The sequence below is a fragment of the Corvus hawaiiensis genome, chromosome 8 (genome assembly GCF_020740725.1).
Source record: "Corvus hawaiiensis isolate bCorHaw1 chromosome 8, bCorHaw1.pri.cur, whole genome shotgun sequence".
Lineage (NCBI taxonomy): Eukaryota > Metazoa > Chordata > Aves > Passeriformes > Corvidae > Corvus > Corvus hawaiiensis.
This window is the reverse complement of record NC_063220.1, coordinates 33182534-33205310: the sequence shown is the minus strand read 5'-3', so window position 1 is coordinate 33205310 and position 22777 is coordinate 33182534. Positions and strand designations below refer to the sequence as shown.

Here is a 22777-nt window from a genome sequence, read left to right as displayed (position 1 = left end):
TCACTACTGGAACCTGCTTTTTGCAGCTGTTGATGGGGTTGTTTATTTATTCTCTTCAGAAGGCCAGAAGAGATCATTCAGAGTGAGTCAAACACATTTTTACCTTTCTAGATATCCAGGAATGGTAGCAACAGTCCAGTTAATGGCTGTTTTGATGCTTAAATTGTAATACAAGTGCAGCATGTAAACATCTAAGCAAATTATCATGGGTCTTTTGGAGCACAAAAATTTCTGTTGTAGTCTTTTTGACTGTAGCCATATGTACTTTTACACTTTCTCAAGCATGTGACACAGTCAGTACTGAAGTTTAATAATAAACGTAATAAACTGAAGTTTATGGCATACTGCTATACAAAGTATTCAACAAAAGTGTTTCTGAACTGGCTAGACCCCTAAAGAATACAGGAAGGACATAACAGAATTAAATCAACCTGCTCAGGTTTAGCTGATTGCAAGTAACTTTTGGTTGGTTGGTTGGTTGGTTTATAAGAGTCCCAGGTAAGGACAGAAAGGCTTTTGTAGTCTCCTGTATTGGAATAAAATAAATGCATTGAGAACAGACTTCTGACAAAGTTTAAATGAGTAAAAATGTTGCAGCATAAATAATTATTAATTATTTTGAAGGTAATAGACACCAGAAGCACAGGGAAAATTTTTCATCTTGATAAAAGAGAGAAATTTTTTCAGTGAGAGCAATTGAGAGAGTCCCCATCACTGAAAGTTCTCCAGACACAGCTGGGCAGGGTGCTAGAAAATCCCACCTAGGCTTTCTTTTCCACAAAGGGTGTGAGTGGGTGGTGTTTTGAGGTCCCCACCAATCTGGGGTGCTCTGTGATCTGTGAACATCACATTAAAAAAAAGAGATGTAATCCACAATGCCCTGGGAACCACAAGAATAGTGGCCTTTCATAAAGTCGTAAGTTTTAAGGATTCCTTTTTTCGTACCCAATCTGACTTGTATTCAAGTCCTCAGTACCTTTAGGAAGGCCCTGTTCTTCTAGGTGTATTGGGTTCGATTGCACACGCACAACGGATTTCTCAGCTCTCTCCTTATAATCTTGGGGTAACGCAGCTATATGAAAGCCAGGTACATCTATAGACAGGCAATAAAGAAGAGCAGTTAGAAGAAAAATCCCGACCACCTTTAAAATCTTAGTTCCACTGCCTGAGAAGCTGGAGACTGAGAACTGAGAACCCATTTCCCTTCCACCACTGCCTGCGGTGTTCAGCCTCTTCCCATAGCAGAGCACAGGCCTCTCTCTGCTCTGCGGGACAGACAGGCACAATTCCTGGTGCAGGACACCTGAGTGCACAGATTAAGAGGTTTAACTCGCAGGCTGCCATGTACAGGAAGAGCAGGGAACATCCTGAGAACTGTGTGCAACAAGAGCCCCAGGTAAGGCCTCCTTCAGTGGGAGACAGCAAAGGAGCATGACTAAAACTCTGATTTCTACTCTGTTTGCTCAGATGCAATAGAAGTTGCATATAAAGGGAATACTTGCCTGTATTCTTTGGGGGTTCCAGAGCCTTTCGCACTTGACATGCTTGCTGGTGAGCACTCTACACACAACACCCTTGGGGTTTCTTTTTTTTAAATTTTTGTGAGTACCTACCCTAGTCAAAGCTACGGCCTAGGGAGGATTTTTATGCAGTGACACACCTGAACCACTTACAGCCTCTTACCCTCATAGAGCAAAATAATTTGCAACAATCCAACAAATCAACAAATCCCACCCCTAAAATCTGTAGGAGCGGTATCCCAGGTGAGTCCTTACAAGGCTTTCTGCTATTGTAGAAGTGAGTTAGGGTCTAGCACCAAAGTGTTTCCTTGATGAAGCACTGGCTTAGTGCTTTATTTCCCTGAAGGGATTCCTCAAGTGAAGGGAGTCAAAGTCATTCTCATGCAAAAACAGAGTCTGTATGTAAAACAAAGTGGTCACAAGAAACTGAAATGCTGACTTTTTACACCACAGGAAACAAAGGTTTTGCTGTTAGGAGCTGAAAAAAGGCTAGGTCATGCCTCTAGCAGCAATTTAGGACTCCTTTAGGATCAAACATCGTGAAAGTATTACCCAGTTATGTTACAAATGGAGATGTACACACGGTACAGCAGGATTGTAAGTAATTTTTGGCCTGGTGTAAAAAGACATGGACATTTTCAAGAATTCAAGTGCTAAGAATGTAAGGATTTTGTATTAGTGGTATATATCACACAAGCAAAAGAGTACCCAGAAGTAAACAGACTGGACATGGAATTGGAGGCCTATCTTGGGAATTGTGCTCAAGCCAATGTTTACTGAAATGGCTGTGTTTAAATTTCCACATTTTAAATATTTCTTCAGTTTGTCTAAGATTAAAAGCACAGATAGGGATTACTGGTATTTTATTTTAGACTACCTAGGCTGCTTCTTGAACCAAAACACTAATTAAAGCATTACCTTGCTTGTGTTTAAATGACATTAGAGTATGTCGCTTGTTCTGATATACACAGTGCACAGAAAGTCCAATATTTTGATGAATACCCTTCTGAATGTAAACTAATACTCTGTGTTAAACATTCATTATCAACAGCAGTAATCAACATTAGCATTGTTGAACAGCAAATCTTAGCATTCTACGATCTTTAGCAGTATAGGAGTACTACAGGAAACTTTTAACTGTAGTACCAACAAAAAAGCTTATTTTGCAGCTTAATCAATTGTTAACAATTAACACCATTTTAGTAGGCATTGCAATCTAAGGATTAAGAATTTAAAAGCAACCAACTGTACTACATCAATATTCTATTACCTTGCATAATGTATATAAGAAATTCAGGATATAGAAAAAGCAGTAATGCCATCTCCAGGTGGTAACCCCATTTTTGGCAACAGGGACACCAGGGCAGGTGAATCTGGTTTGGTTTTGTTCCCATAAGGTAGAGGTGCAGCTATGCTTTAAAACCCCTCTATGTAACGTGCTTCATCATGTATGAGGAAATACAGCTCTGTTTGGGATCACACTGCCAGTGGGAATGCCAGGGGCAGGCAATATGCAGGTGGCTAGCAGTATATTCAAAGGACCTGGGAAATGTTCCTCATTGATAGCTCTTCCTCAGTAATGATGTTTTTGGGTCTGGTCCAAGTCTTGAAGCACCTTTCAAAATCCATATGCTTTCTTAAGACACCTGTGGTGAGGGGTTCCTGACTCTAATATCGAACCCTGGAATGTGTGATTCTGTTGAAGAAAATAGTACAGTTCAGAGAGGGCCTGGGGCACCTTGGGAGATGTTGCTATAAAACCCCAGTAGGGATTATCCTCTAAAAGAGCAGCAGCTTACATAGGAGGGTCAAGGCCTCCCTGCTGGATGACCACATCCATCTCCCAGGAATCAGATGTACCATATCACACGATGTAGTTTCTTTCCAGGGCATTAGTGAAGCCAGAGGATAGCAGCATTTTTCTGCTTTCTAGGAGATTTCAGTTACCTGCAAGATTATTTTTGCTTATTATTTTGCTGCTGTACTTACTGGAGAAGGCGCAAGTATGAGCAGAGTTGCATTCCTCCTTCAGATCTAAACAACATGGATTCTGTTTAGTATTGTTGTTGTGCACTACAATGTCAGTAAAGCAGGCTAATGGCTGAGGTCAGTTTTGAGAAAAAAACCCCAACCATACCCTCTGATTTGCAGCAAATAAAACCTGAAATATTTCCAGCATGCCACAGTAAATGATTCCCATAAGCTTGCTCTGCCAGACAGGTAGCAAAAAGACACTGAGCAGACGTGTTCACAAGCTGTTTTGTCCTTTTTAGTCAGAAAACGAAGCTCAGCTTTTCTGGCTGCTTCTCTTACTTCTCTTGACCTGGGGACAGCCTGAAACAGAGGCAGACTGAGAACAGGGACTGGATTTATGCCTGTCCCTTTCCAGTGCAGAAGCCTGCTGATGTTTTGGGTGAAGCCCCTGTAGTCCTATTGATAATTAACAAATACATTTCTACACATGATAGTGGTTATTAGTGCTAAGAGCAGGAAAGAAAAATTAGACGACTAAGTGCAAAATAGAAGTATAAAATTTATTTAAAACCACCCACAAAGTTCTGTGTAATCAGGAATGATACAATTTGTAATAGTCTTTTTAAAAACTCATGACAAGATTTAAAATATATTTTCAATTACAGTATTCATTTAGCCTTATTCAGTTAGGACAAAAAAAAAAAAAGAAAGTTTACATTCTAAACAGATGAGACACACAAGAAAAATAGAACAGAACAGACAATTTCCACAACGACAATTTTTACATGTATGTTTGAATACTAGTATCAACATTTCAATGCATCTTGCTACATAAACATGAAATCATGTACAACAACTGCTTGCACCAAAAAACATAGCTTAATTAGATCTTTCAAGTAACATGCAGTCACAACTCACAAGTCTTCAAGTACTGCTGGTAAGGGTTCCCTTGTCTGCAAAGAAGATTTTAAGGTTCAGTTTCTCAGCTAGCATAACTCTGCCCAGCTCCACCAGCCTCAGGGAGCTATGCTCAGTTATACTAGGAAAGAATCAGGCCCCAAATTTTTTTTTTCAGAAAAGAAATAATTTTTACACTTTCTCCTGTAAATACTGTGACATAATGAAGTGCTTTTTCTTTCTGATTTTTTTCTCCCTGTACATAATCTTTTGCTTAAAAATGTTAATTTTATGTTCCAGATTTCAATACAATAGGTTGGTAACTGGGAATAAAACCTCAAATTCAAAGTTGAAAAATAAATATCAAATGCATCCCAAGGAAAGAAAGAAAGAGAGAAAAGAAGAAAGAGAGAAGGAAAAAAAAACCATGACTTTTTTCTTTTGCTCTGGCATATTGTTAATCTTTTATCTTCCCAAGGCAGGAAGGAATTCACTAGCCATAGCATTTCAGTACAGTGTGTCCTTACATATTTATGTTCTTAATGATAGCAAATTTGGATCAGTACTTGTGACCTGGCATGATATTGTCACATTATGAAGAGCTGTCTCTTCCAAACTGAACAAATTATCATAGAATAATTCACTGGTAAAGACTGAAATGTATGAATGTTTGCATTGGTTAGAACTGGCTTTCTTTTAGCAGTACTGGGATAGCCCATTTGTTCTTCTTGACTAAAATTACTTTTTCATTTAAAGGACAAGAGCTTCACGAAGTTCAGCTGCTGCCTTTTGAGTTGCATGGATTAGACAGGCATTCGCAAAACTGGCACAAAATCTGTTCTCATTAGGCTCTGCAGTATCACTGCAGTGTAAAAATTTAAGAAGGAAAGTATCTTTCCTTTTCCTCAAACATTTTTTTTTTAACAAGAAGTTTGCGTTGCATTGCTTAACTGCAATGTAGTGGGGCTGTTGTTTACATAAACTTCCATGGGCAGCAAGGGGAGCTCTGCAGGACTCAGGCATGCAGAGCAATGCCAGGGTTTTCCCTGGCAAGTAGCACCACAGTCAGGGAAGGCAGAAAGTGTTGGCTTTTAGCTTTATGTCCCCAAACTCACCGGAGTGTGACAACAGCATGCAACACTGCGCACTCTGCTGGGTGTGAAGTCAGGACAGAACGGGAGTTCAGTAGATTGTCAAAACCCCAGTCTATATCATCAAGTAAAAGGGATCCAAGTTATGATAAAGGGTAGCAAGTATTTTAAGAAAAACTACCAAAGCTTAAAAACAGCATTTTTGACAATTTTGAGAGATTTCTGGGCTGGCCATTACCAAGAGGTACAAATCTTTTACCACATTGTCTTTGTAGACCGTGTTGGGCAAAGGACAGCCAATATAAGCAAATATTTAAAACCTGATAAAACCCAAGCAAGTCTCTTTTCAACCTGTATTTCTAAACTAAGAACAATCTGGATGTTACTGGCCAGTATGTGCACAGTAGGGATACCATGAAATTAATTTCAGGATTGTACAAATCAGTCATTTGGTAACTGTTTTGATTTATACTAGTGTCCTTTTATACTCTGATCAGTGTGATGGGATACTCCGAAGGATGTAAGCTAAAGTAACATCCATTTAAGGCCCCTTTATCCTTTCAATACAATGCAAAGGACAGTAGTATAAATGAGAATCAGGGCCTCCATTCTTACTTTAAGACAACTCTCAAACCCTAGACCCTTTTCCATTACAATATAATAAAAATACAGATATACATGTAAAAATATTGATCAGGTCACAAAACTTTCCACGACAGCATTAAAACATTCTGTGGCAACAACTGCACTACTGAACATCAAAACTAGCAGTTCCCTTGCTCCACTGCAACAGCACTTCTTTGGAACACAGTTCATCTGCTGTAACCGGCAACTGTAGTTTAAGTGCCAAACCTGTCCTCCCTACATACATAGTTTTTGAGGTGTACACCTGTGTTCTGTGACTTTGTGAGGAATGTGTGTAAGGTGTGCAAAGTGTTGAAAAAAGCACCGTTAATCACTCACACCAAAGCAAGTCACCTTCATGTTATTTAGCACCCCAGTCTTGCATTCACTGCAAGTATGCTGTTGGAAGATTCTAGCATTTGAATAGAAGTGCATGTGGAAAAATGCCATATATAATGGCCCAGTAGAAAAAGAAAGGAAAATACACTGTCTGGAAGAATTAGGGATACAGCATCAAGAAGCATCTTGCATCTTTTAAAACTGAAGCTAGCTCATGGTTAAACACCATGAGCAATTGTTGGGATGATGAACTGGGGAACTGGATTGGAAAAAGAATCCTGAAGTCTTTATGTCTCAGAAAGACATGAAGAAACAGTGATGCTGATACCTCAATACCCTTTAATAAAACGCAGTAACTACTTAATTATTTTCTTCTCAAGCTCCTTCAATTCCATTTTTTGCCACAGAGGAAGAACATCTTTTTTCCAAGCAGTCCTGTGTTAGTTCAGGCATTTAACTTACATAATACTTGGATATCTTACAAAGACTGTGACTGATCTAACCAGAAAACATAAAGAAACATGATTGATTGCTCCTGCTCTTGCAATCGTGCAGGGGCTGCAGCAGCTGTCTTATGCCAGGAACTGAGCAGAGCTGTTAAGAGTGACTCAAAAGACAAGAGGCCATTCCACAGAGATGCTACCAACATAAAATCCTGTACTCTGAGAAGGGATGACTTTTTCTTCTCAGGGGGTGATCAGTTTTGCAAAGTCTCTTTTGTTTGGCTACTTGCAGATACAAGAACAGATTGTCAAAACTACATCAAAAAATCTGAAAAGTAACTGGAAAATTGATTATTTGATTAAAAAAAGTAAGAAAACAGTGATTTTGACAGATTATGAATTGTCCCTCTCTATTGGAATTTTTAAAAATCCCAATTGTAATATTCTAGGCTCTGTATGAAAAAACATGAAGTAAAAGCCCTAGAACTGTAACATATAGAATGTAAGATCATGGAATCACAGACTGGCTTGGGTTGGAAGGGACCTTAAAGCTCACCGTGTTCCAACCCCCTGCCATGGGCAGGGACACCTTCCACTATACCAGGTTGCTTCAAGCCCTGTCCAGCCTGGCCTGGGACACTTACAGGGATGGGGCAGCCACAGCTTCTCCGGGTAGTCTGTTCCAGATGACAAAGACATGGATTTTAGGGGGAGAGTCCCAAGGAGAATAGCTTCATATGACATTCCTGAGATGAAGATGGCTGATTTTCATACAAAGCAGGGCAGCGTGCAGGGGGACTTGTGGGCAGGCTGACAGCTGTGCTGCTGATGCCAAGTGCTGAAGCAGATCTGCAAAGGGAAAAACTTTGGAGTAGTTACAAGCATTGAAAGCATTCAGCAGCAGGTGAGAAAGTGAGCCAGCACTAACTGCTAACCAAAGCTGATGATCCAGAAAGACCATGGAGTGAGAAAGGTGGCGAGTATCCAATGTCACCTGTACAGAGTAGAAAGTGGTATCTACTAATCAACACTAGCCATATTAAGTGTTTTTCAGGGAGACAACACAGCATCATGTAGAACTAAGTCTTCATAATTTAGTCATGTGCCAGTATTAAACAAAAAGTTTTTCCTATTCTAAAAGAACCAAAAAAGTTTTAACAGGGAAGTAATAAACACAGCGTATTTTCAACTACTCCTTAGAAGAAGTTATCCGTATGTATCCTGGTGCCTGATCAGGTTCTACTATTAGAAATCCTTGGTCATTCAGGAAACCTCAAATGTAAAACTCTTTCCTTTAAGTAATTTTGTAGCAACATCCTAAAGCAGCACACAGACAACTTGTGAAGACTGACTAAACATCAGGTAATCCCAGAACAGACTAAAACCACTTCCTGAACTGTTAAAGTAGCCACGTCCTCTAGACTTTTGACACTGGGCACTCTGTTTTAGATTCAAGGAGAATATAAGTGTGTCACAAACAAAATAAAATAAGCTACTGAATTTAAAGTCAGATGGACCAAAAGAAGTGTTTGTATAAAGAAGTATCACAGCAATTACATGTACATAGGTTGACTCAAAAACCAATTGTACCTTCACAACTTTGCCTGTGATTTACTTATGCTGTGCAGAGAATCATTAAGGTTGGAAAGGACCTTGAAGACCATCAAGTCCAACCAGCATCCCATCAGCTTTCTATATTCTCTATCTTGATGGTGGGAAGGGGCAGCAGGCTGGTGATGACAGCAGTGCTTGCTACCTTTTTTGTCTACACAGATCAAGAAAGGGTCAAGAGAGACTAACTCTCTCCAACCTTTTTTTTTTTTAAACCAGTATCTGCAGGCAGAGACCAAAGGAGAGATTTTTGTCTGTGGAGGAACTGCGGAAAGAGGTGAATTTGTACATAATACCCACAATGAAACATCTTACTGGTTAGAGCAGTGCTGTGACACAGCCATTGCAGTGCAGTACCGTGGTGTCACAATAATCAATAGAAAGATACTCCCTCCACACTTCCTTCTGCAAGTCAGATCAAGACCTAAAAAAGCAGGAATTCTCAAATGTGATTGGACTGTTCCTCCTCTCTAATTGCTATTTAAGATCAGATCGTCACAGCTTGGCAGACAGCTTGCACACAAGAAATAAAACACAATTTTATGAGTAGACATCACAAAGACCCTAATCTGAATTTTAGTGACCACAATAAGCCTGAAAGAGTTTGTCCCACACTGCCTGAATGTAACTGGTGTTAACATACACAAAGCATGGAAGTGCCCGTGCAATTGAGTTTTTTGTGTATCTGAGAGCACAGCTATTTCCTTCTGATAGCCTAGAAATTACAGGATTTCTATGGAAAAGAAAACAACCATATATAAAAATGTATTACAAAGCTGATGGCTGCTTGATAAATGGGAGTTAATTTCAACATTAGAGAAGTTGCATGGGAAGTGAAAGAGCAAGACTGACGTCTGAGTTGGCACAGACATTGGTCAACTGTTGTCCATATCCATCCAATTAAATACGGAAATTGCAGGAAAACTTGGTAAATGAGCACTTTGCAGTCAGCAGGGCTGCAGCAGTGTGAACAGGACCCAAATTTAATCCACCAAATTGAGTTAATATTGCAATGAAATTAAAAAGGTCTTTTAAAAGCCCCCATGCAGTTGTATGTTAGAAAGAATCTTAAGTACTAGACAACTTGTCGTTTACCCATGCTTAACATAAAATGTTCCTCAAAATAGTAGTTATTTCCTGTTCTACATCTAGAGAAGCACTATCATAGGTAAGACAAGGACTTTCACCAGCAGTTAAGATTCTTAAGTAAAAGTTAGCCTACAAAGTCCTTAAAAAATCTGAATACAACTGTTATAAGTTGGAAGCTGCAAGTATTTGTAAGTATTTATAAAACTTCTTAGATCTTGTGACTGAAGTATTTATAGAAATATTTCTTTCTATTTCCTGCAATACACTAGCATGTGAAAAATCAGTAAATTCACTGTTTAACTGGATACAACTGCAGCAACTGCCACAGGGAGTCAAACAGAACTGGTCCTGCAACAAGGCCTGCTCCTCCCCTCCACAGCGGAGGTGGAGTCATAGTACTGGACCCAATGGACAAAGGGATGAGACACATTTCTTCTGGGAAGTCAGAGGTGTCCTGTGTTGAATCATGACAGTTTTTGCTGGTATACTGTAAAAAATGATCCAAAGACAAGCACACCCCGCTGCCAGCCCACACCTGAATCCATGTGCTGGTTTTTCACCCAGAACTTTGTGCCACCTGACGGAAACCAAGTAAAATGTGCAGGTCTGACCTAGCCAGCTACCTTAATTTTAGATCCAGCTCCTGGTCTGGCTACCCAAGAAGGACTTGGGTTAAAACATAAGAGCAAATTACATGTGGTTGTGTGGGCGGCAAAGGAAAGAACAGACCCACAGAGTTGAAGATTTTAAGAGATAAATACTGTTATGAAATTATAACCTTACTGAAAACAACACAATTTGTCTACAAGACTGATAAATATTCTGAAGTGTTACAAGAAATAGCACAGAGTTGTAAAACCAGTAAATAGTTGCATTTTCTATACTGCAGTACAGCAATAGAAAGGATCAGCTTCTCAAATCACAACCCACTACGTGTCCAGCAGGAAGTAGAAGTGGACAACCTGCCTAGTAGGACACATTGAAAAAGCAGTTTAGGTGATAGACAGCCAGGGAAAGAGCACCGTGGGTGATATGTTATTGTACAGATGGTATATTTCTCTCATGTAAGTAAAATTAATGAAGTAGTAACTGTGAGTTTAGCACCTATCAGTTAATAGTATTAATTATGTTAAGATACGCATTTCTTTGTTAGAATTGCCATTTCAAGAAAAAGTAGACCTGGGCTACCTGTTTGAAGGGATCCTTTTAGATCCACCTTTCAGTGCCTCACTTCTAAGAGGGAAGCTGCTGGTTTTTCAATGGAACATTTTTATCCGAAGTTTCCAATAAGTAAAATACAGGCATTTGTAGGAGATGATTCAAGTAAAAATTATCCACTTTAATGGTATGAACATTTTAAAAGGTAAAGAGATGGCTCTGTAACTTACTAATTTTGTGTAGAAAATTTATCACATGGGAGTGCTGAATTACAGCATTTCAGAAACTGAAGCTGTCAGGGCTATCGGTGAAACCAATGAACAAATCTGTACATGGTGTGGGACAAATACATGACTGGAACAGCTAAGGAATGTACAGTACTACTGACTGTATGAACAGCTGCAATTCCTAGTAATCTTCAGCTCACCAAAAATATACAAGTTTTAAAATGGAAATCTAAGGCACACAAAATACCATAATGATTTGATGTATACTGTATATTACATAGTCAATAAGCATAAAACTGCTGGTACAAAACAATGGCATAATATTGGTTCTGTTTTATCATTATTTACAATCCCTTCGTATCCTCTATTTAATATTAAGATTTGAACTAAAATTTGCAGCATACCCGGTTTTTACAAGTCTTAGTTAAAATAGGTAAGATACAAAGAACTGGTTCAATTCCTCCATCCTCTGCCATCAATAGCTTTGTTAATTTGAACAGGAATCTGCAGAACTGAACCCAAGATCATGACATAGTGATTGCTACTTCAGACCTGGCTCCTGCAAACGCTTCACGTGGCTACAGGAGAACAGTCTCATGGATCTACAGCCGCACCAAAGGATTTGTAGCACCAAGGTCCTGACTAGCACTATGTGTTTAAAACACCATTGATGTACTTTTCGTACCGAAACTGTAAATAGAGTTCTTGCACTTCAGCTTCTCAAGGAAAAAGCACCTTGTCTTTAAATAAAGCAGATCCAGATAGTTCATATTCCTCTATACAGCACCACTACAGTATAATATTATCAAGTATATTATTAGTATGTTTTCACACTGGAAAAGTGACTTCATTCTACCTACAGGTTCCCCAGCCGGGGCGGGCGCCGAGGCAGAAGGAGGGGAGAGCTTTGTGTGTGGGCCTGATCCTGCAGTGCTTGGACCTCAGGGAGTCCTGGCGTCAGTGCTCCTCCTGGCTCCAACTGGCTCGCATGGAAGAAGTTGCAGGATGAGGTCAGTCCTTAGCTAACGTTGTCATTTGGTCATTTGTTTAAATAAATAAGTTTAAACAAGAAATACATAGGAGAGGAGAATCAGAAAGAAGAGTGGGATGCTACAGTATTTAAAAGCAATGGAGTGTCTGTTTTCCCTCTGGTTTAGCAAATACTCGTTTCATGATGTCACTTTCTCAAGAGAAATGAAGAACATAAATTTAAAGGAAGGATACAACCCTTTCCATGTGAAATGTATAAATTGCTTCAAAAATTTACAAAACATTTTTGTAAAAAAACTGAACTCAGAAAGTTGGTGAATATTACAGATAGGTTATTCTTAACAAAAAATTTGCTGCTAAATATTAGAAATTTGATAGTTTTCCAACACTTCCTTTGTATTTTTCCCAAATTATTTTTTTTATCAGAATAGAATAAGGCAGCTCTAGGGGGTATTTTTTTATCCCAAAACAATCCTACCCCTGAGGCATTAGGAACATTTGGTTGCCATGTTAACTTAGAACGCTGCAAACAAATGAGACTGATGCACTTACTGCTCAAAGAAACCGTAACAAATGCTGCCTTTAAAAAAACCCAGATAATATTCATAACTCCCAGTAGCAACACATGTATTGACCAGGCATCTCCTCATTTCACGTTTGTACACTCTCTTGAAAAAGAATAAAAGTTTCTATAATCCATAACTGTTTGTTTATATGCAACATAAAATCTTCAATGAAAAAGGGCAAGTTAAAAACAACCACATATGCTATCAGCATACATCCTGCAGCTGTAACACCATGGAACTCTACACAGCAAGAATAAAATCACTTCTTCTGTAGAGTATGCACAAACCTTAGACAATATGATCCTTATACTATACTATTTCAAGTTAATTTTAAAAATAGAAAGTGCTTTTAAAATATATATTTACAGCTTAGAAACAACTTCCAGCCATCATTACCAATAACTTCATTCTACTGACAAATCTAAAGAATAAAATTCATTGGTTTTCTAAAAGATTTATGTGTAATTTGGACTATATAGCAATGGTTGGAAGTTGTTAAAGCAATGGCACCATGAAGTAATAATTCAGCTTATTTATTTTTTACTGTTTGATGTGGTTAAGCACCAAGAGCTGTGTAGAGCTATAACTGTATAACTTGATTTAACACCATAAAACGTGAACCTGTTAAAATCCCTATAAATGATTTTTGTAGTAAACAGACGATTTAAAGCACCAAAATATAAATTCCTAAAGGTAATAAACTGAATGATTCAATCAAGGTTAATAACCTAAACAAAATCTTTTTTAGAATGTATTAAAACTATAGAACTTTTTTTTTGCTTAAAATGTGCTTGAGCACCACGAAATGTTAAAGTCACAGTTTAAGAAGAAATCCCCCCCTTTTTTTTTGTTTTTACCTCAGCCTTAAAATGGTTGAGATGAGCAAATAGTAAACGACGCGAGACTTGTTCTTTAACAGCACCTTAAAGAAACACCATGTAACTGCACCAGGAGGGGCACACCACACCAGCACCTACGCCCAATGGTTGTAGGGCCCTGCCACTCTTGTCAGGGCGTACGAAGATACTGTGATTACGTTATCCTTGGTTACTGTTAATGCTCTGCGGGATGGAATTTGGTTGAACTCATTGTCTTCATAAAAAATACCTCTGTTTTCACTTGGTTGCTTTGCTTTCCTGTTGCTAGAGTTCAGTTCAGGATTCTCTGTTCCTAATCGTTCTGCTTCTTTTTCTTTTTCTTTCGCCCTTTCAGCCATCTTTGCTTCCCACATCGCTAAACCATGTTTTGGCTCATTTAAATTTTTGTGTTGGTAAAAAACTAAAGAAATTCTTGTGGGATGATTGCGGTTGGGTTTTTTAATTGGTGTGGTAGCATGGAGTTCACGTCTTGCACATTCAATTAAGATAGAACCATGAGAAGGTGCCACAGCAACCCCACCAATGTCATCATCCAAAAAATTGTGCTCACTGTCTGACCACAATTCCTCAGCCTTTTCTTCAGAATCAGCCGGCTGTCCCAGTGCACTGTTTTGCTTTTCGTCAACACAGTCAAAGTCACACATTTGTCCTTGATGGGAGCTGCCCTTTTCCCCTGGGCACCCATGGGAAGAGTCAGCTTCATTTATGATGGCATCCTTTGCTGAAGAGCTTAGCGGTACTGATGAGTCACAAGAGCTGATCATCTCTGAGAAAGGAGAATTGTCCAACTGAAGTTGACAATTCTGTTTGTCTGGCTGATGTTCAAGTATAGTGGGCAGGGGCTCTTTGTGGGCTGGGAGGCCTGGAGCAGTGACCTCGGGAAGAATCGGTGGCACACCATTCACCTTATCGTTCAGCAGAATTCCAGTATAGTCTTTGACTGACACATCAAAGTTCTTGCAATTAACATAAGGTGTCACATGAGGTTGCTTGGTACTGCATTCAAAATACCCGTAGGGAACTGAAAAATCTTGTTGAATATTAGTCACTGCAGTTAGGCCAGGCTTATGTGCGAGAGACGGATAGGGATGTAAACTATCCACCTTAAAGGGGGAGGAAGTCGTGTACTGTTTCAATAAAGAGCAATTTTTAGTAGTGTTTGAAGTATGTTTCATGGCATAAAGGTGGTTGGAAGTCTCCATTTTTATTCCAGGTTTTAAAGCATCTGTTTTGTTCCCTAGAAGAAATGCACACCAAAGTGTAAGTACTTCTCAATCTATAAAATACCTCTCTTACTTGCTTTCTAACATGAAAAATGCACACTGAGTACAGATTTTTCAAAATGGTGATTTTTAGCTTTTTAGGAATATCTCTATGTATGTATACATATATCTAAAATAACCTTGCTCAATTAACACCTTAACCATTTCCAGTCAGGCTGCTGGTGTATAAAATGGAAAGGTATTTCACAGAGGGATGAAGAAAATAAACAGATAAAATGAAATAACCACTGAATCCCAATTCACACAGCCCAGTCCTACAGAAATGCTTGCCAGCAGCTGACTGCTGGCCTTCAGTTTTTACATAGTTGATGAAATTCAGTCTGAAATTCAGCCTGTGAATCAGTCAAAATTCTGACCTGCCTTAACCCCACATTATGATCAAAGGGAAAGAGCTTGTTTATGGATCTTGTCCATCACAGCAAAAACAGTTACTGAATTACAATGATTCATGCATTCCAATACTGGCTCAGAAATTGTCTTTAAAAAAAAAGCATGTGGCAACATGCTCCAGGTAAATCCATCCTTACAAAATGAATTTTGAGTCATGTGATTTGGCTTTCTTCCATCTTTCCATCTAATTGCTTCATTATTTCAGATCTCTGTGCAGACATCCTTGTTCAATTTCTGTCAGTTTCCTAATCAATTTCTAGCCATGGCTGCCTACTGCTGGGCTTGGTTGGGGAACAGGCTCCTCACATGACTGATTCTCATCATGGGTAGGTTCAGCCCAGAGTCCATGGGAGCAGTGGGAAAGAATTCCATCGACTATGATGGGCTTTGCATCATGCTCTGCAATGGCTTCACATGTGTTTTGCCAGCAGACGGGCACCCCCCAGAGAGCCCTTGCTTACTCTCGTAAAAGACTGTCTCTGTCAGTGTTCTTTATTCCATAAATACACAGAATGGTTGTTTTTACACAGTGTAGGAGCACTATTCTTTCTTCTACTCTGTCTCCTAGTAATTTATAAATCAGTGACGAATTAAAAACATTCCTCCAATAGGAATGCAAAAAATTCAAAATGATATAATGACAGGCACAATAGTTAGCATGCAAAAACTGAAAGCTGTATGGGGACATGAGGAGGCCACATCCAACTCTTTAAAAACCCATTCTATGAAATAAAACACAAAGCATTTAATGACATTAACAGCCCCCACCCCAGAGCAAGGCCTTTGCCCTAAAGATTTTAAACACAGCATTTGAGAATTGCGTTCTCCATCACCTCAGAAGAGAGACCCACAGTGTGAAAATAAGTTTTAACAACCCACAGCACTCAATTACGAAAGTGTAGCAAGTGGATTTTTGTTTTTTAAATGTTATCCCCCCCAAAATGCAGACATTCTTTGAAATATGTTTACCTGTTATTCCTCCCCTTAAATCTGCTACATAGGTCTGGATGTCTCTCATGAAATAAAATTCAAAATTACAGCAGATGGGCTAATTTTCCTCTCTTCCTAACAGGCTGTGCTTCAATTTCATCTTTCACGTGCTAATCAGAGATTTTAAGTCCATGGCTTCTTCATCCATGGCTTCTTCCACCTCTTCCTTCTTTTCTAACTTCTCATTACTGCCCAGTCCCATCCAATAAGTCCTACCCTGTGGAGGCCTGACCCAAGATCTGACACCGGGTACCACAGTGTAGACCAGCAGTGCCTCCGCACACCTCGGCCCAGACACAGCTCTGTACTGCCCAGACGGGGGCTGTGGCAGAGGAAAAAACACGGCCTCCCTGGCACCTGCTGCTGACAGACTCCATTGCCCTGCTCCTTGTTAACAGTCCTGCAAGGGACAATTTGCACTGTCATTTGATAAAACCTGGGAGATTTTGCAAATCTCTTGCTGTGCAGCAGCGTCCGTGCCATTGATAGGAAATTATCACAGCTCAGATTCTGAGAAAGCCATTATCTGCCATAGGAAGTGGAGAACACAGTTCTTGTACTTTAAAGTGACAGAAATTCAAGTTGCTTATTTAGGTAAACATTCCAACAATGTTCTTTCAGGATGGTCAAACTGCCATTATTTATTAGAATAAGGGAACTTGGAAATACTTCACAGGCATTGACACACCAACAGACTATTTTTGGGTAATCACCTGTATTCTTTTCTGCACCAAGAGACAACACTGGCTACAGTGACTTGTTCATTAGCCCTTAAAATGCAGAATATACAAGTAGTTTATTTTAAAGGAGCTTTTCCCTCCCATCAGATGTGTATCAGAACACAGAACCAGAACCAACTGTCAGAATTTCATAAGCATCACTCACCTAAACAATGCAAAGTGTTGCCAAGATTTTCTGGGGCTTCAGTTTTCAGTTTTACTGGTGTTGAATATTTTTTATCTATTAATGGCTGCTTTTCAGTCGGGGTCCTCCTTGTGTCTGGTTTCTTCTTCTTGGTAGCTCTGAGAGGCTCAGCCAACATTCGCACTTCTCTGGGGAACGCTGTGAGCACCTGTATGGCTCCGGCTTTTATCTTGGCTTCCAGGCCCTCTTCAGTGCCAAACTCATCTGTTTGTGAGATTTTGTAAAGAGGCAACACATGGAGCTGTTCATCGCTTGGAATCACCCCCACTCTCCGGTTATCTTCCTTCGTTAACGTACAGACCTGGCACGAGCAGAATCAGTTACAAATAAACCACACACAAACCACAAGTTACGTAGAGACTCAGGCAGTCATCCTAGGCTTCACTGCTTACTTGTATTCTATGGCCACAATGCTATAGGGCTTTCAAATGCAAACATCTGACAAATACTTGTTTGATCTACAATGACACAGAAAAACTATTAGTACTTCAAGATCAAGGCACGTGTCTTGGATGGGAAAGTGAAATTTTGGCTCAGCTTACAGTATCTACAAATATATGCCAACCTTGGTAAATAATCTCAGCTGTAAACATACTGTAAGTTCCTAAGCACTCAGATTATTTTCTTTTAATACATAAATGTATCTTGGATGTTCAGATTAATTTTTAAGGATTACAAAATACAAAAAATTATTTTTGCATTAAACAACAAGCGTCTACGATCTGGAATTTGTTCTATGATTTGGAATTGGTTTTTGTTTTTGTTTTGGCTGGCAAATGAAAAAAAAAAACCAAACCAGCACAAACAATCACTCATACCACTCTCTATTTTTTGCAAATCTCAGCTCTAACTCCCTCCCTCTCTCAACACTTTCTTAACACCCCGCTGTAATTAACTCACAAGACCCAGGAAATGTTCTCCTAGGCTACTGCCCTACTTCCTGTTATTCTGTGTTGTGAGATCTTGGAGCCCAGAGGAGAGTGCTGGTTATATCCAGTTTGATGAGCACACATCAGAAATGTGAATAAATATTCCAACTTATTGCAATCATTTTCTTAGCATCATTATAAGTGCTGAACATTTCCAGCACTCCTTGAGTTCCAGCTCTTACTAACCCTTCCCCTTGAAAGCAGCACTAACACTGGCACTATAATCCCTGGTGTCATTCCCAAGGGATGGCAACAGCTCTGTGTGCCTGAGCACGTGTACAAACATTCACCCTTTTGTAGTTTTGTCACTTATATTCCCAAGGGACTGCTACATGGCTAGAAAGCCATACATCAATATCATGGCTTAGGTAAGCTGCTATTTCGCAGGAGTTACTAACTACACACATAAAGCAATGGGAGCACCATCCAAGGATGAGATGGTGCTCCCTAAATGGAAACGTATCACTCCAGCAGTGTGTAGGCTGAATATGATGCCTATCATGAACAGTCAATGCAATTTCCCAGAATCTTGTCACCATGCCTAACATTCCAGAGGAGAAGAATATTATTTAGGGGGTGAAGAAAACCCAAACATTTTTTATTTTACAGCACAGGTTTTGCATAAAGGCGCCACACAATTATTTCTAGAAAAATAAAATTACAGAACCACAAACTAAAAATCCTGAACCAAAAAGGTGGTGGCTAGGACTTTATCAGTAGCTCTATGCAAAGCTTAGCAGTTGCAGAGCAGCAAAAGGAGGAAATCTGAGGGGCAGAGACAAGGAAGAGCTTTTCAGGAGGCAGTTGGAAGGGATGGAGAGGGGGCTCTAAGGCATTTAGCAGCTGCTTTGTAGCGCTCACTGAGGTGCCGGCTCCATGCGTACTCACCTCATCTGGGCAGCCTCTGCACTATGAGGGAGATTTAGAAAAAACAACAAGTTGTTCCGTGAGCAGCGATTGGCACCTTACTTCCTGTGGGCTTCTCCATCCCCGCACTCCCACACACCCAGGCCCAGCAGTGATCCCTGCTCCCACCTCTGCTGGGCACCAGCCAGCAGAAGTGGGGCCTGCCTGAGGCTCAGGGCCATGGCTGCAAGGACCCTGCTACCTCCTCCCTGGATCCGGCTCCCCTCACTCAACAGTGACACTTCACAACTCACAACAAGAGGTTAAAAAAATCTCCAAAGACAATTCAGTTTCTGCCATGTTCAGTGAAATCTGTTTGAAACTGGTCAGCAGATGCCAAATTATTCATGAAGGGTGAGAGAGGGTCAGACATATAAGAGAGCATGATTATATATGACTGATGTTCTCAGAAAGCCCAGTGCACTTCTCCCCTTCTAAATTATAAACAAAAGCAGTAATGAAGTCAGCATGGAGGGGCCTGGCTCCCACTTGTTTTCATCAGAAACTGGGCAATGGTCTTTTAGAATACTATCTCCAGCCTGTAACTGGCCCATGCACTAATCAGAAAAACGTCTTGAAGATTAAATCCACAATATTTATTATTTTGAAAATTGAAACCCTTATCCAATTTACAGTTATAAATTTCCATGCAAAAGCCAACACTTTCTGGAACAAGAAAAATGAAGAACTGTTTTGAGGGTGGTAGTATATTGACAGAACTATGGTGGAAGTACTGCCAACTCCAGCAAACACCATATATTAAATACTGAGTTAGATTATGTATTAAGAATTTAATGTATATCCAAAATTGTATCCAGACCTGAAGACCAGTACATCTACAGCCCAAATACCACAACACCAATTTTAACACATGTATACTTTCACAGTCAGTGCCCCCTTAAAATATTTTAACATAAAATTGAGGATGCAATGGCAAACAGATAACTGAAAATTAATGATATGGGAAAACCAGCCATAAAGGCTGTACAGATAAGCTAAAACCTTACAGTTAAAGGTGTAAAGTCTCACCAAATGAGAAATATCTGCTTTAAAAAACCCCTCCAATATTCAAATCTGTGCAAAATATTACATTAAGGAACTTAGAAGCCACTGCTGAGAAGTGAAAAGCAGTATTTTCTATTGATACTGACACTGTTGCAAACTGACCAAAATGAAGCAAACATGAGAAAACCACCAAGTCTGTTAAAGGCCATTTACAGTGTGAAGCTGCATATCCCGATACTCTGTTTTTTTCAGAACATGCAGCTAAATCATCCAGGATGCTCAAAGGCCAAAGAAATGTTGGCCAAATGGTTTGTTTAGGTTTCCAGTGTGCTTGGTGATCAAACCCATTACCTATTCTGGATTAAGTGATGTCATGGTAAAAACTGCATGTTTATGAAACTTCATTATTATTCCCTTCTTTTAAACTTAAAATGCACCAGGAACTCAATGTAATTCCCTCCAGACATCCATCTGTAGCCAGACAGCTTCCACTGTGTTATTCTGGGTCTCTTTGATCTGTCTGTGTCCTCTTGAACCTCACATGTAGAAATGATGGAGCCTTTTCCACTGTGTTGTAATAACAGATGTTTTACATTCAAGTTTCAGCAGAGCAGTCAAACAGCCTTTCTAAACCTGAAAGATGGAATTAGGTTTCCTACCCACCCCCTCCCTGTGCAGCTGGAGACAGAGCGGGTGCCACTGGGACTCAGGTGCTGCTGCAGCCTTGCCCACCATTACACATACAAACATCTTTGCTTTTCCTTTGCAACCAAGACAAACCATGTTGTTCTGTTGGCCTGATCTATCCTGAACAGGTGTGTGTAGGTCAGAACCAGAGACGGGAACCCCAAACATATTTTCCTTTTGCCCACTTCATGTCCCCCAGGCTGTGCCATCAGACAGGTGACACAGGTACAGCACAGGAACCTCTGGGAGCTCACAGGTTAGCAGAGGGAACTTCTCACATTTCTCTGTTTGCACAATATATGTCCCAGTTCAAGCAGCTAAACTCAAGTGTTGATACTTACAGCTATTTTCTATTTACAAATAGCCCCTTGCTGCAAGAATACTAAAGAAATCCTATCTAAATAAAGAGAACACAGGTATGCAGTATTTATTTGTGAGTGAGCTACCCATGAAAACCAGATTCCAAGGCATAGTTTTCAGCAGCTATAATCAGTTGGTCATGTTCTGAAAAACCAACAAAATTTGGCAGAACTTGGTAGAAAGTGATACATAATGGTCCATACAACAACCTTCCACAAGCTGTAATGTGTTCCATGCTTCTGAGACTTGGAATTACTTGCAAACACACCACATACAATCCATAAAGTATCAACACCAGCAAGGATAATGTGAAGCTGAAATAACATCAGGTGATTACAGATAAATGCAGTTGTAGAACTATTCCCCAATACATTCCTCAAAAAAGGTTTAATTGTCCCTCCAGGTGCTTCTGGCCATAACTTAGAACTTTCCTGGGATCCAATATGGCAAAATGAGTAGCAGACTCAGCCGCCATTTCATTTTGTCTTTAATTTAAGAGGTAATGGAGCACTTAAACTACTCTTCTCAGAACATCTAAACTAAATTTCATCAAAAAGCATATTGTGCAGTTTGTCTGACAAGGAGGTCTCATTTTCAAGTTTAGAGTCTTTAAGGGCATTGAATTCCTACGCTTCAGAAGCAATTTTGCAATGTATACTTCCAACACTAAGCAAAAATAATAGTCTGTGGAGGACTGGCATTCCTGGTGGATTCCCAAACCTGCTTCCATACTTTAAAGGAACGGACATTTGCTCACCTTACAAGCACGCAATTAACACCAAACAACTGTACCAGTCATTTCATTACTGTCACATACAAATGCTCAATGTTAACTATAGGTGTAAATGCAACATTTTATTGAATCACAACAACACAATAATTCAATTTGTGATAGACATCCTTTGATACAGAAGTTACTCTTGTTACCTGCACTGCTGTACAAGAAGTCATCCTCGTTATTTTGAGCACTGCAGTGCTCCAACTGCTCAAAGAACACTGCCAGTTTTACCTTTTCTCCTTTGAGCTTGTCTTTCTTCAACACTATGGTCTTAATTTCTAGGAGATCACTCAGCTGAGTAATTCCCAACCAGTTTTCTCACTGGCAATCCATCAAGATATTTCATACAACAGCTACACCAACCAATCTGTGGGTTTTTCTTTCATACTGAGATTTAAAGACCATAATAGTCACCTGGCTCCACCAAGATTTCATACTGTCTACTTTCTGACCTGTAACTACATTAACATGAAGCCTAGTAAGTGCCCAGTGGAAGAAAGAGTGAATTTGATGAGCCTGGGTGAGCTAAGTTTGTAATGAATTAGTTTGCTTTAGCTCTTCCTCTACAGAGGTCTGTACAGCTCCTTGGTTAGACAATTATTTGCCTTGACCATCAACCCTCTCACAGGAATAACTTATCTGCCCCCTGGCCAGGCCTCTCCAAAGAGCTGAGTGTCTTTACAGAATGGAGGTATTTTGTAGGAAGGATCAATCCCATCCCTTTTTTGATCTGTTCTGCAATAAGATGAACTCATGTCCTCTGTAGACAGTAATAAATATACGCAAATAACATGGGCATTGATAAATAGCAACATGCAGTTAATTTTGAAATAACTTCAAAACCTTTATGCAAATGAACCCACAAGCAGCACTTTAAAACTCTCAGTAATCCCAGTGAACAGCAGAAATGAGAAGATGCTGCATACATACCACAGTGCTCCCATTGTGCATGTTGTGTGTGTCCTTGTGGGCGTGGGCACAGAAATCAATGCATGCAGTGACGCCAGAGAAGGGCCGACCGTCCTTGGAGCCCAGCCGGCAGTCAGGGCCCATGTGCTCATTTTCCACCTGAAAGGAAAATAAACTGCACATACTCGGGACTGAAAGCATGGGTTTGC

At 39.8% G+C, this 22777-nt stretch overlaps 1 protein-coding gene across 3 annotated transcripts in view; it reads right to left on the bottom strand.

Annotated features, from left to right (window-relative positions):
• Positions 1–10906: 10906 nt before the first annotated feature.
• TET1 (tet methylcytosine dioxygenase 1) overlaps positions 10907–22777 on the bottom strand; it is a 63604-nt gene continuing 51733 nt past the window's right edge. For 2 of the 3 annotated variants that reach the window (XM_048310701.1, XM_048310702.1), the window contains 3 exons: positions 22590–22727; positions 16956–17295; positions 10907–14644 (listed from right to left, as the gene is read on the bottom strand). In XM_048310701.1, coding sequence (XP_048166658.1) covers positions 13503–14644; positions 16956–17295; positions 22590–22727 — 1620 coding nt within the window. In that variant the 3' untranslated portion in view covers positions 10907–13502. Of the gene's footprint in view, positions 14645–16955; positions 18833–22589; positions 22728–22777 lie in introns of those variants that run through there. The other variant, XM_048310703.1, reaches the window with a different exon arrangement.